At 40.2% G+C, this 14,206-nt stretch overlaps 1 protein-coding gene across 3 annotated transcripts in view; it reads left to right on the forward strand.

Annotated features, from left to right (window-relative positions):
- Positions 1 to 14,206, forward strand: part of UBP1 (upstream binding protein 1) — a 41,729-nt gene that overhangs the window by 1,924 nt on the left and 25,599 nt on the right. For all 3 annotated transcript variants that reach the window (XM_082304367.1, XM_082304366.1, XM_082304368.1), the window contains exon 2: positions 8,143 to 8,294. In XM_082304367.1, coding sequence (XP_082160493.1) covers positions 8,143 to 8,294 — 152 coding nt within the window. The remainder of the gene's footprint in view (positions 1 to 8,142; positions 8,295 to 14,206) is intronic.

Raw genomic sequence — 14,206 nt, forward strand, 5'->3', positions numbered from 1 at the left:
GTTTGATTTATTTTATTTATTTTTAATTAAAAATAACTTTGAGAGCTTCCCAGTTCAGAGAACAAGGTGATTCACCTCTCTTCATGAGAATACTCCTGATTTTATATTCAGCTTATCTGGATTTTATTCCCCTTCTGTCTTGTTTCTGGCTTTGTCAACCAAACGTTCATCCCACAAAGCGGTGTGCCAGTTTTTGCGGCAACTATATGGCAGTTGCCTGAATGGCTTCTCAGCATTCGGTTTCTGGTTATCTTTTCCTCGTGCAAGCAGCAATGGATAATGCATGTGCTCCTGTTCCAAGAACCATTCTTCCTTCTCTATCGTGATCCAGTTCTTTCTAGGTTTTCTTATGATTAGAAGTCTTGAGTTTTGGCTGGGATGGCTTTTTAAAGATTTCCCTTTCTTTTTGCAGGCTTCATTTCTTCTCCCAGTAATGCACACTGTTTAGCTTCTTGAAACTTTTAAGAATTTTAATCTTTACTGCTGTTGTGTAGATCATTTCTTCTGCTTGTATCATCCTTTTATGGAGGACAGCAATCCTAAGTGGTTTTTTAGTTACATATACCTGCCTGTTAGGATATTTTGAATTACCACAAAAAGAGTTGTAGCAGTTAAAAGCAGCTCTTAAGAAGTAATATTGCACAAGCTAAGCTGTATGTTAGTCTTAAATTTTGTTGCACGCTTTATGTTTATGATGAGATGTGAGTGTTTTTGGAACACACACTAATATTATTTGTAACTTTAATTTCTGAACACATAGCTAAAGGGATCACCTAATTGCAGTTAGTTTTTGCTGGATTCAGAGTGATTTCAGCAAGTATGTTAGTTATTTTAGGCATTGTTTAGATTTTTACTTTAGGGAAATTATGGCCTGTTAAGTGATGTGAGAGGGGAAAACTAAGAGAAGTAGCATAGCATGAAGAATGAAGATACTACTCTGTCACTGTTTTCTGTGCCAGTAGAAGCTAATTACTTGTTAACTTCAGTTGGTAATGACACCATTGTATAGATTTAAGACTCTCTTAGTGATTTCTTACAAATCCGTTATAATATCCATTGTAATACAGCAAGAATTGTGTAATTTTGGGGATCGCTGTTTGTTGCTATGAACTGTTAAAAAATGGAGGCTATTTCATTGAAAAGATAAGTTTCAGGAACTGCCTGCCGTTTCTCTAGCAGAATTCCATTTTTCATGTAGTGAATTAATGAATTGATTTAAATTAAGTTAAATGAGCATCAATATAAGGACAAGTACCTTAATGACTGAATTTTTATATGTTATTTGGAAGCTTAGTATATGGATTTATTTAAATGCTTGCAATTCCAATGGCATTTGTATTGCTGAAATTGAAGCCTGTCATTGGGGAACCTGATGATTATTTCAGGAGTAGCTATTTTGGTATATATTTCTAGATTAAAACCCGAAGTTTATTAAACAAAATGGAAAACAATGACTCTTGGTTCTGAAATGGGAAAGTCTATACAAAAGACGGTACGAAAATACATCCAGACAATCCTCCACTTTTGGAGAATCGAGTCAGCTTGACTCTGCTGCATCTCCCAGACACTTGGAGTGCCTTTGGAGAATGGAGCTGGCTTCTGTCTTGGTTGAAAAGAATAGAAACCTACTGCTGTCAGTCTTCTTTCCGTAACTGTGCTGTGGAGAGCCTTGCATGGTGAGGGAACTTTGTGTATCAGCTCTCCTCCAAAGTTTAGGCTAAAGTAACCATTAAGGTGGTCTGTTAGCATTTGGGGGATCATTGTCTTAGAACTTACAGCTTTGTTTTCCGGTGGAGAAGAGAGGGACGGTCTTGTCTTCTAAGAGCTTTCAGGTCCCTGACATCCTTTTTTTGGCTTCTGATGAACATGATGTGCAAAAATAAAAGAATGGAGTTATCTCATTCAGGCCCTGTTTTCCTTATGGCTGCTGTTACTTTCTGACAGACAAAATGAGTGTTTATGCCTCCCCTAACGCCTCCCACTCGTTTGAGACTCTGCTACTGGTTATGTTGGTTTTTTGTAAGAGGAATGCTTACTTAAGGTATCCAGAATTTTTTTTTTTTTTTAAGATGTACACAGTATTTTCTGCAGAATGCATTGAAAAGCTTCTGTTGCAGTGGTCCATTTTATTTTTACGTATTGTACTGTAGAAAAAATAATTTTCACTGACATCTAGACTCTGTAAAATAAAATTTTATGTACTGATTAGAATTGGAGCTTGATTCTTTGTACCAGCACACAAATATGTAAATACCTGTCAGGAAATAGACCTAAACCTCCTCGCTTTGTTACCACAGGTAAAACTTGTTGAAAGATAAACCTCATGTTCTAGATCACTGAGGTTGGTTTGGTTTGTTTGTTGTTTTTTTTTTTTTCTTTTTCCTAGTTGAATGTGTGAGTACATTTCAAAAGGTCGAGCAGTTTAATTCTTAAGGAAAAGACTCTTCAGGTTGTGTAACTATCTTCTCTGTTCCCCTGTCACCTCTCATGGTGGATGGACGTGCGAGATTGAGAGCAGCGCAGCAAGTTTACCCTCATTTACGCTTTATGCGTTACTCCCGCTTCAGAGCAGTCTGTACTATAGCTGCTGCAAATTAAAGCAGCTGCCTGACCTCCCTGTGTCAGAGGAGTAGATGGGGAACCGGGGATTTGTAATTGTGAACAAATACTATTCTTACAGCTTTTCTTTGGTACCTTCAAGAGGTTAGGAAGACCCAGGTTTTGGTGGTGGGATTTTTGTTCTTTCTTTGGTTGTTTTTTGCATTTTGTGCCAGACTCCCCACGAGTTGAGGCCTTTAACCAGCTGAGTATCTGTATGATGGGTTGTAGGATTTCTGGGAACAGCATTACATTTGCACCTGTTTTCTCATTCATGTTGCACTTCTTGACAACCGCTTCCGAGAAAGTTGTTTCCCAGCAACAACTTCCAGGAGTCTCATCTCATATCAGGCTTGCTTTTGTGGACACAGGGAAAGTGTTAAGGAATGGAAGAGCTGATACTTCCTTACATTTTCTTATGGCTTGTTCAGACCTCTTAACAGTACAGAGCTTGGCTTTGAGATCATAACTCTGATTGAAATACTGCTTGAGAAGCATTTTTCTCAAGGTATTTGTCCTTGTAAACCATGCTTTAAAGTTTCAACAGACCTGCGTGTTCTTGGATGCTTTAGTACTCACACCCAAAAGTATACAATCCATAAGACAGATAAGGCAGATGATTGATGGAAAGTCACTTTGAATTTTGATGACATAGTAGTTCCTGTTCTTGTAAGGACAGAAGATTCTTCATCTATTTTGTGACCCTATTATTATTAGGCAGGGCTTTGGTTTGTTTGTTTGTTGTTTTTTTGTTTGTTTGTGTTGGTTTTTTTTTTAATGCTTCAGAAAAAGTGTTGAAAAGAGGGTTTTAAATTTGGAAGGAGGGTGATTTTATGGCTGACAAACACATTTCACAAGTATGGGAGAAGGATAACTTACATTTTTCCTGGTCTTTCTGTGCTATGCTCAGGTAGTCTACATAACATAGGATAGGCTGTCACACATGATCCATCCCACTGGATGCTTTGGTTCAAGTGTTAACGTGCACCTTGCTTTCTCTTCTAAGCCTTCCTACTTTTGTAGGGTGAAGTTTCATTTATGCACTTCTGTAGCATAGCTAACTAAGATTGGGTGTTGGAGATGTGTTTACTGCCTGCTTTTGGTGTGTAATGAAGACTGTTTCTGTTTGTTTTCCTGGGAAAATTTTCTCCTCCCTCTAGGAAGAAAGAATGCTTTCAGTTGAATGTTTTAGATAACAAATTCTGATGGACCGAGATAAGACTTTTCTTGCTGGAGCTAATAGTTTCAAAAATTTGGTCTCAAAGTTCCCTCCATCAGGAGAGTAAACCTTGACAGATCTGCTTTTTCAAATGATATCAAGAAGTCTAACAAAAGATGCTACTTCTCCTTCAAAACCTCAGCTTGCTTGTAATAGTCCAAAGTTCACCTAGATGAGGCAAGTGAAGTAAATTAGTCTTTTACTTCACAAGATCAAAAGTTATCAGTGGCAGAAAAAGAACAGAATCAGTCTCTTAAGGATCTTTTCCCATGTAGCCTGAGATCATTTCAAGAGTAGCTATTTTGGAAAACTTATTTTTCCTCCATCTGGGCAACTCTGCCAGTGGGTGCTTCAGTTTAGGTAAGAGGTACTTTGCCATTTTAAATAACCTCAGCAAAGCTGGCAGTAAAGTGCCTGTCACTAATCTGCATTGGGCCATCACAAATCAAATTTCACCAGGTGAGTAGGAAAATGACTAAAGGATGCTGAAGTAACATGGAGGCTGCCAGTGATTTACTGGGGGGGGCAGATAATTTGCACTGCCAGTCCATCGGCTCATTATAAACACAGAAATGGTATCTGGGGTCTGAGGAAGAAAAGCGAGAACTGAGAAGGCTGACCTGCTCTCCTGGGTTTTTTTGTTGGGGCTTATAATAGAATCAGTATAAAATTAGAGGTGGTAAAAAGACTGTCATCTAGGATCTCTGTAGTTTTTAGGAATGTGATCTATTATATTATATGCAGTTTATCACTTACAAGATACTCTTCTTCAGTGTAAGTAAAGAGGGCTATTTAAAATATTAAATTTCTGTTTCCTGTTGATTTCCTGCTCTGAATTGTGGGTACACCTGGCATCTTTTCTTCAACTGTGAGCGATGAATTTCATTTTGTAGAAAATGCTTGTCACTGTGAAATTTAGATGGTCCCTATTTGAACTAATGTAAAGATAAACAACAGGGCAGTTTGGCCTCAGAAAACTGGGAGGAATGTTCTTTGTATTCTAGTGTTTATCAAAGCTGCATGTTCCTAATGATTTTGTAGGTAAACGGAGACATTAGCAATTTCTTCCCCGATTCCTATATCCCTGTTACTGCCAATCATGAGCAGGGAAATGGGCTTAACTCGTTATGCCTGCTCTCAAGTTATGTTTGGTAGGATGGGGGTTTCTCTACAGTAAGATTTTTATCACCTGGTTTTGCCACCCTCAGTTGTGTAGCTGTGTGTTGGGCTGTGCTATGGACTGGTAGAGATCCCAACGTAGCCAAGAAGATATTTTGTAGAGGGGAAGGGTGGGGAGGGAGCAGCTCATCTGGCAGAAATTCTTTATGCCAGGACTGCCCAGAAGACCTTTTGCATTGCTGAACCATAGGCTCACAGTTATCGAATAAAACTGGTCATCCTCTGTTGCTGTACCACGGTGACTGAAGGATAGACCAGTCAGTCGCTTCATAGCGGCATCCTTCTTGAAAGTCAGAAAAGATACATCGCTTTTTTTACGAGGAATTAATAGTTGGCTCTAAATTGGTTAACATTTCTTTATCACTGACACTTTCAAGTCTTAATTTGAAATACTTTATTCATACCTTATTGACTCTTTTTAATTGCCTGCAGCTTTTAACTGTTTTTAGATGGGAACAAGTGTATGTTTAAATGTGAAAACACTGATATTTCATTCTTTATGAGTGAACAAATCAAAATGTTATTTAAACGGTATTTATTTAAAGATGGCCTAGGAAGGAGTTTTAAATTGCATTGGCTTCTCTTTTCCTTTGGAATGTACTAGTATGCAGAAGACTTTCTTTTATAAGAAAAATGTATGTTTTTATCTGGGAAAATAAATGAAGATTCTTACATTTGCCTCATGCTGTTTGCTGGAGCATTTTTTTGGAATGGTGGCATTTAAGAATACGCATTATGCTGTCCTTACAACTAAATTGTAGGGTTGAGGAGTTGGATGTCTTCTTGTTTTTTTCTTCTGCAGTGCAGTTAGGCATTACCACTTTTTAAGTATTAGCAAAAGTAGGTTTAAAACTGGCTAAATTTGTCTTCCATTTGTATTTGTTGGCTTCCAGTGCCTTGTCTGTTTAAATTAACTAGTTCATTAACCACAGCACACATTCTTAAGCTAGACCAGATGCATGTTTATCTTCAAATTGTGGGTGGAAGATGAAGGCTTGAAAGATATTTTTTATAAATATGCAAAAGACTCCTCCTCTTAATCTTGCATGCTATGTGAAAGCAAGTGCTCTAGAAGTTAGTCGAGAACTGCAGGTTATTTATTTGGTGAGGTACTTTGCATGCCTTCTTTGTTGCACTTCGACTCTTATGTGTGTATTTTAAACATCGTTATTGTTTCCGTGTTCTTTCTGTTTTAAAGTTCCTCTTCATAAAAACACCAACTAGTGTTTTATGTGCCAAAGTGTGTGACGAGCATGGGTTCCATGGGTTCCTGGTGTAGAAGTCCCGTCTTGGGACGATGCTTCTCTCTGCTTGTCGCACTGCTCCCTCTTGTGTGGGGCTGCCCTCCGCTCATGCTGCCCTTTTGACTGACATCAAGGCATGAGGCATCTCATTGTTTCTTCTGAGTCATCCTCAAGTAGCAATCCACCGATCTCTCTTAAGTGGGTATTTCACATTGTCTTCCTTTGTACCTAGTTAAGGAATACAGCCGCCTCTGGGCTCTGTTTTGGGGAGCTGGTATCAGAAGTAGCTAAGGTATGGTTGAGCAGGCTTGTACTGATTTTTTGGACAGTATCCTGCCTTGTCCTCTCGCATGCCTGTTTGTAGCATCTCCTGTGGTTTCTTCCTAGTGGAAGGGAGCCTGTATAGGTGTCTTCTTTTGGTCTTTTTCAATTCTAGTTGTTATTTTTGGAAGAGACTATTCAGTTTCTACAAGGCATAGACAAACTTCTTAGGCTTTTTCAGTGTTCATAAGTATTTCCTCTTTCAGGTCAATACAGCTTCTTCCAGGTAGCCAGGGAAGTGCAATATGATGTGGCCTTTAACTTACTGTATGTGGCACATGCTCTGAAAGAAAAGTTGGGATGCCCCAGCTGCACTCCTTGTACCTAATGCTTACGTAGACCAAGTCTATCCTATAGCCTTCTGTGACACAGAAATATTGGCTGTAATTTCACTTTTTAAGTTGATTATGATACCAATACTTTTTGATTTTCCAGATATGATCTGGAATTCAAGAAGAATTACAGAGTTCTCTTCAAATAAAGCAACATCTCACAGAAATGAGGAACAGCAAAAAATAATTTTACTTCAAGGGTATAAAGTGTAAATAATAGTGCAATACAGAAGACATTTCTAATTCTTTTACAAAATATATTGAATCTATGATTGTGATCCATGCAAGAGAAAAACAAAAGATACATGCAGATTAAAAACTGAAGCAACAGGTGAGATGGTGTGAGAAATCTTCAGTTTAGAAACTAGGTTTCAAAGGAAGTTTCAGGGATCTGCAGATAAGAATTTCATCATGAACAAAAATTCAGTGCTAGAAAAACTATCTTTAAACAGAACTCACTAATCTCTTTGAAGTTTTATTTATGAAGGATTACTGTATACAAGGAAAACAAATATATTGTTAATACAGAATGTTTAATTCTGTAGAAAGCAGATGATGAGTTTGCTGGTTGTGGTGAAGCTGTCTCTGTTACTGCTACCTGTGGACAGCATGGATTGCTCTGTACTCTTCAGAAACTTTGCTGTTCCAGAGTTTTTCTGGTCTTATGTCTGTAAGTGAAGTGAGTCTTGGCATATACTTTCTGTAACTTAGGTTTTGTGCATCTGCTGCTTAATCATTTTTGTGCTATTTAGTGTGCTAAAGCCTCAAAAAAGTTAAGATTGAAAAATCTTTAATATCAACAGAATTAATAGTTAGATACAATTACACTAAATGGGGAGAAAGATTTTCACAGGGTAAGTAACTTCGGGGAGTGTATTTTTTCAAAGAACAAAGTAAATGCATTGCTCTCAGCTGCACGTGTATTAGGCAAGCTTGCCTGTGTTGACAGGTGAATAGTAAATGATTTTTTTTAGTGGAGACAAGAACTGAAGATCAAATTTTCAGAGGATCAGCACAACTTTATTGTCTGCTGAGGTCCCAGAGCATTGTTTATGTATCCTAGCCTAAAATTTTGGTGGAAAATGTTTTGGATACTGCTTATGTTGATTTCACTAATAAAATCAGAGTGACACAATTCTGCACCTATAATGCTGTGGGTTTTTTTAAGTCACAAATAACTTTTTTTTTCTTTAACTTCAGGCAAAAGAGGGCCAAGATTCTCACAAAGTTATTTGTTTGTTCTTTTCAGTGATGTTTTGGCACTGCCTATTTTCAAACAGGAAGATTCCAGCCTTCCACAAGAAAATGAGACCAAACATCCACCCTTCCAGTATGTTATGTGTGCTGCAACATCTCCGGCAGTAAAATTATATGATGAAACTCTTACATACTTGAATCAAGGTTGGTATCCATATATACTAACTATAATCCATATATACTAACTCTTAACTGCATAACTATAGTGAATGCAGCTTGTGGTGCAAGTCTAAAACTGAAGTTTGATACATGTGGGTACATCCAAAATAAATGCAAGTCAAAAATGAAGTTGGATACCTTACTAGTAGTGTTGTTCGGTTCAACTCACAGACTCATTGGTATAGTCTGTCATTACTTCCCCTTTAGAGCGTGGATTTCCCCCCCCCCCCCCCCGCTCTGTGTGTTTATCCCTCTCCGTCCCGCACCTCCCCCAAGAAAATCAAGCCAACAGAGCTTTTAGGAGACAAACTTCAGGTAGTAATAGCTTAAAATACAAGACTAATTTTGCATTCCTGTTTAAACTTGATTGATAATAGCAAGTTAATTAGATGATATTTGCATAAGGTACACACAAACACCCCCAAAAAGACATAATACATGTTAAAATGTCAGTCCCTAAACAAAAGCTGTTGCACAACAGAGGACACTGTAATTGTTCTCAAATTAGCTATACATATCTGCCCAGAACAGTATTATGTTTGAAACATAAACACAAGTGGAGCTACCTTTGTAGTTACCTTTGGTTTGTGTGTATTTTATTATTGCCTGTCTACATTTATGAGAAATTAGATAATACTTCACATGAGTCTTGCTGTTTTTTCCTCATAGCTTGTGGTTGATTGGCATGAAAATTCAGTTTTCCTTCTACAGAGGGTATTGACTGCTGGGTAAAATAATCTGAATGTAGTCATTGCCATGTGATAAAGCCTCCCTCACCTCTGGAAATGACACTGGTGTCCTAAGTTTAGTCAGCTAGTATTCCAAACTCAAATAAAACCGTTTGTTATTTGTTTTGGACCATATCGATGGCTTTGTATGCTCCCACCCACTCCCAACTCTAATGCTCTAGGATCACGGTTCCTAGATTTAGTTTTGCTTCTTGTTTTCTTTGTGGACTTCAACCCAAAATCTCTCAATAGACAGTGCTGTAATTAGAAGACACAGTCCTGCAGCACAGTTTGCATGAAAAATAAAAATAATTTGCCATATGAGGATAGGCTGATGCTATATGAGGATAGGCTGATGCCGTATGAGGATAGGCTGAGAGAGCTGGGTTTGTTCAGCCTTGAGAAAAGGAGGCTTAGAGGTGATCTCATCACCGTGTACCAGTACTTAAAGGGCAGCTACAAAGAAGATGGACGCTCCCTTTTCACAAGGAGTCATGTGGTGAGGACAAGGGGTAATGGGTACAAGTTACTCCCAGGGAGATTCCCATTGGACACAAGAGGTAAATTTTTCACAATGAGAACAGTCAACCATTGGAATAATCTCCCCAGGGAAGTGGTTGACTCCGCTACACTGAACACGTTTAAGACTCAGCTGGACAGGGTGCTGGGCCACCTCGTCTAGACTGTGCTCTTGTCTAGAAAGGTTGGACCAGATGATCCTTGAGGTCCCTTCCAACCTGGTATTCTATGATTCTATGAATTAAAAAATACATTCACCATTTGTTTTCCATATCCTACCATGTTTTGGTACAATTAATCTTCTTAGCTCGTGTGCTTCTCTGAGCAGTGTACTACTTCAGTGTGTAGTTAAGAGGACATAATTTAAAATACATATTGGTGAATTTTCCTTGATCTTTGTGAGCTATTTAACTTACTAATTGCTTTACTAGGTTGTAGAATTTGTGTATTTTACGTGTGTATTTTCTTGATAAGGTATCCTTTTTACTCAAGTTGAAATGCTTCTAGTAGTGAGAACTTCTGGTGATGCATTTCATACCTGTGAGTGTTTGACTGTGTACTGGGGCCCTAAAATCTGTGAGAGCAGATTGTATCTAATTTGATACTGACATGATGACAAAGCATCATTTTCAGCTTTCCGTGTGAATAAAGTTGCTAAGTGTTTCATCTTGCAGTACCCAGCGTTTCTAAATATGTTTTAAACATTACTTGACTCTTCTACTAAGGAGAATAATGGAAGTTCTTTAGGTGATTTGTAGTTTCTTACAAACATGTGATTGCATAGTTCAGCCATTTGCTTAGTCAGGTGTACTTTATTTATTATCACTTTTTGTACCCTGAGTGTTCTCTTCAGCAGAAAACAGTACAATTGCAGCAGTATTCTGGACCAGCAAGATGCTTTGCACTGTTTAAAAAACTTCAAAGTTTTATAAACTTTAAACTCTGTAGAAATACACTTTATTTTCTTCAGTGCCAGGATCCAGCCTCCCTGACCAGACACAAAGCTTGAAGGTCAGCTCAGCACAAGGCGGCAAGCTGAAGGAAGAAAGCGTTTGCTATCTCACCTTTGAGAAGAGCTTGCCATTTAAGTTACAGTGTCTGAAATGACTGTAAATGTTTAATCTGCCTTTGAAAATCTCTTAATATAAAGATTTCTTTTGCAAAGCAGTTTTGCTGTTTTTCAGTGTCCTAGGTAACTTATCTGATGTTGACAAATGAAGGCATTGGTATACCCTTTTTTCTAAATAAATATGCGGAAAAAAAACAGTTGACCACCTTCCCTTCTGTGCTAATAGTTTAGACAGAAAGACAGTATGTTTGCTGCCTGGGTTAAGACTTTTTCCTAAAAAACTCTTTACTAGCTGTCAGTGTATATATATGTTAAAAAAACAAAAAAAACAAACAAACAAAAAAAACCAAAAAAAAAAACCCAAAAAAAACCACTTGGGTTTGTCTTGAGAGATTACATCTTTCATACCGAAGCCATCTTAGAATAAGGATCAGTTTGCAACACTGAGCTGTACTGACACATATGTTTGTGTAGTGAGTTGGATTAAGTCCTCTAGAAAAAGAGTCATTTTAATCCTGGTGACTTCAGTTACCTGGTTTCTAGTTTGGCTCCATTATCAGGCAGTGTCTTGCCTTAAATCATCTTCAGGAGGATCGTGAATAGGCAGTACCATAGAGAGCAAATACCCTCTCTAATTTCATCAGCAGTTGTCTTAGTTTACTGGATTGGGAATACCAGAAGCAACGGGGACATTTGCCCTGTCTGTTAAGCTATGGTGACATTTCCTAAGGCAATACTTAAGCAAGCCCTGAATTTACCCTCTGTCAGTAAGTGTTTTAATTGGCATAGCTGAGAGCATCGTTCAGAGTTCAAGGAGTGTCTGGATGATGATCTTAGTCACATGATTTAGTTTTAGATAGTTCTGTGAGGAGCACAGAGTTGGACTTGATCCTTATGGGTCCCTTCCAACTTGAGTTATTCTATGGTTCTATGAGCTGATGGAATATTTAAAGTGATCAGGTTTTCAGCTGAAGCTGATTCTAGAAGTTCAAATCTTGGAGTGATGATGGTTGGTTGTTCAGGGATTTGGACTCATTTAACAGATTTTACAGTTAGCACTGAGAATGCATATCAGAGTTGTAGGGCAGTGTTTTGAGTTGGCTGCTGTTCAGCTAGATGTATATCGAATAGCAGAAGTGGTATGGAAGAGAATTGCTTCTAAAGGGGAAGCGTTCTTTAGGTCGGTTTACACAGTGCAGCTAGGCTTGTAGTTCTGTGAATGCAAAGGACTGCTTGGGAGAGCTGGGATCCACCTCAGTAAGGGGTGGGGGGCAAAGGTACCTTTGCCAGCAGGATGGCTGACCTGGTATGGAGGGCTTTGAAGCAGGAATGACAGGGGAGGGAGAGAGTTACCAGCAGCACTGTGAGAGGGCAAAGGGCCTGGAGGGGTGTGCCTGAAAGGGAACACAAAATCAACAAAAGGGGGCTTAAGCAGGGTCACCTCCAACATTTGGATGTAAGCAAGGAAGTACCTATAGAGCACCATTATGGGGAAACCCCAAAACCCTTTCTGGGAAATCAGCATGGTGGGGTGCCTCTCGGAAGTGCATGTGCGTTAATGCAAGCAGCATGGGAAGTAAACACAAGGAATTACACATCTGTGTGCAATGGTAGCACTATGATCTTGCTGGGATCATGGAGACGTGATGAGATGGCTCGCATAAGTGGAATGTTGCAATGGAGGGATACTGGAAAGGCAGGACAAGAAGATAAGGAAGGGGGAGTTGCCCTTTATGTGGGAGAACAGCTGGAATGCCTGGAGCTCTGCCTAGGGATGGGTGAGCCAACTAAGAGCTTATGGGTAAGCATTAAAGAGCAGAACAATATGGGTGACATTGTAGTGGGTGTCTGCCGCCTGACGAGGAAGAAGTAGATGAGGCCTTATACAAAGAGCTAGAGAAGTAGCCTCATGTTCACAGGCTGTGGTCCTCATAGGGGGACTTCAGCCATCCTGATGTCTGCTGGAGGGACAATACAGCAGGGCATGAACAATCCAGGAGGTTCCTGGAGAGCATTGATGACAACTTCCTGACCCAAGCGATAGAGGAGCCAACAAGGAGAGGTGCTCTGCTATACCTCATACAACAAGGAAGGGCTCATTGGGGATGTGAAGGTCAAAGGCAGCCTTGGCTGCCGTGACCATGAGATGGTGGAGTTCAGGATCCTGAAAGGAGGAAGTAGGGCAGAAAGAAAGATGCCATCACTGGACTTCAGGAGAGCAGACTCTGGCCTCTTCAATGATCCTCGTGGGAGTGTCCCATGGGATAAGGCCCCGGAGGGAAGAGGGGCCCAAGAAAGCCGGTTAATATTCAATGATCACCTCCTCCAGCCCCAAGAGCAGTGGATCCCAATGAGCAGCCAGTCAGGCAAAAATCCCAGGAGGCCTGCATGGATGAGCAAGGAGCTCCTGGCAAAACTCAAACACAAAAAGAAGGCTTACAGAAGGTGGAAGCAGGGACAGGTAACCTGTGAGAAATACAGAGACACTGTCTGAGCATGCAGAGATGCAGTCAGGAAAGCTAAAGCCCAATGAGTTGAATCTGGCAAGGAATGTCAAAGACAACAAGATGGGCGTTTGTAAGTACATAAGTGGCAAAAGGAAGACTAGAAGATGTGGGGCCCCTGCTGAATAGGGCAGGGGCCCTGGTGGCACAGGACATGAAAAAAGCTGAGGGACTACATGCCGCCTTTGCCTCGGTCTTGATTAGCAACACTGGCCTTCAGGAATCCCAGGCCCTAGAGTTCGGGGGAAAGACTGGAGCAAGGTATATGTACCCTTGGTGGAAGAGGAGCAGGTCAGGGAATACTTAAGCAAACTGGCCATATATAAGTCCATGGGCCCTGATGAGGTGCACCCACGAGGGCTGAGGGAGCTGGTACATGTCATTGCGAGGCTACTCAATAGTCTTTGAATGATCATGGTGACTAGGAGAGGTGCATGAGGACTGGAGGAAAGCAAACGTTGTTCTGATCTTCAAACAAGGCAAAGAGGAGGACCCAGGGAACTACAGGCTGGTCAGCCTCACCTCCATCCCTGGGAAGGTGATGGAGTAACCATTTCCAGGCATATGAAGGACACGAAGGTCGTTAGGAGTAGTCAGCATGGATTCACCAAGGGGACGTCATGCTTGACCAACTTGATAAACTTCTGTGATGAAATAGCTGGCTTCGTAGACAAGGGGAGAGCAGTGGATATTGTCTACAAGTCATTGTCTTCAGTAAGGCTTTTGCTATTTTCTCCCGTAAGATCCTCATAGAGAAGCTAATGAAGTATGGGCTGGATGAGCATCCTTGAGATACTCGGAAGCAGCCTGGACTTGGTCCTGGGCAACTGGCTCCAGGTGGCTCTGCTTGAGCAGGGGGGTTGGACAAGATGACCTCTAGGGGTTCCTTCCAACCTCAACCGTTCTGTAATTTTTGTGACGGTGGGTACTCTTGTTTCAGTGTTAAGCAGCGGGCAGTTAAAGTTCCTAGCCTTGCTCCTGTGGGCGCTCTTCAGGAAACAGCAGAGAAAGTGGTATCTATGGCTCTCCTATAGAGATTACTACGATCAGTGCTGTGAGGCTTTTTATACTTTCAGA

This window comes from Platalea leucorodia (genome assembly GCF_965183815.1).
Source record: "Platalea leucorodia genome assembly, chromosome: 1".
In the NCBI taxonomy this organism is placed as follows: Eukaryota; Metazoa; Chordata; class Aves; order Pelecaniformes; family Threskiornithidae; genus Platalea; species Platalea leucorodia.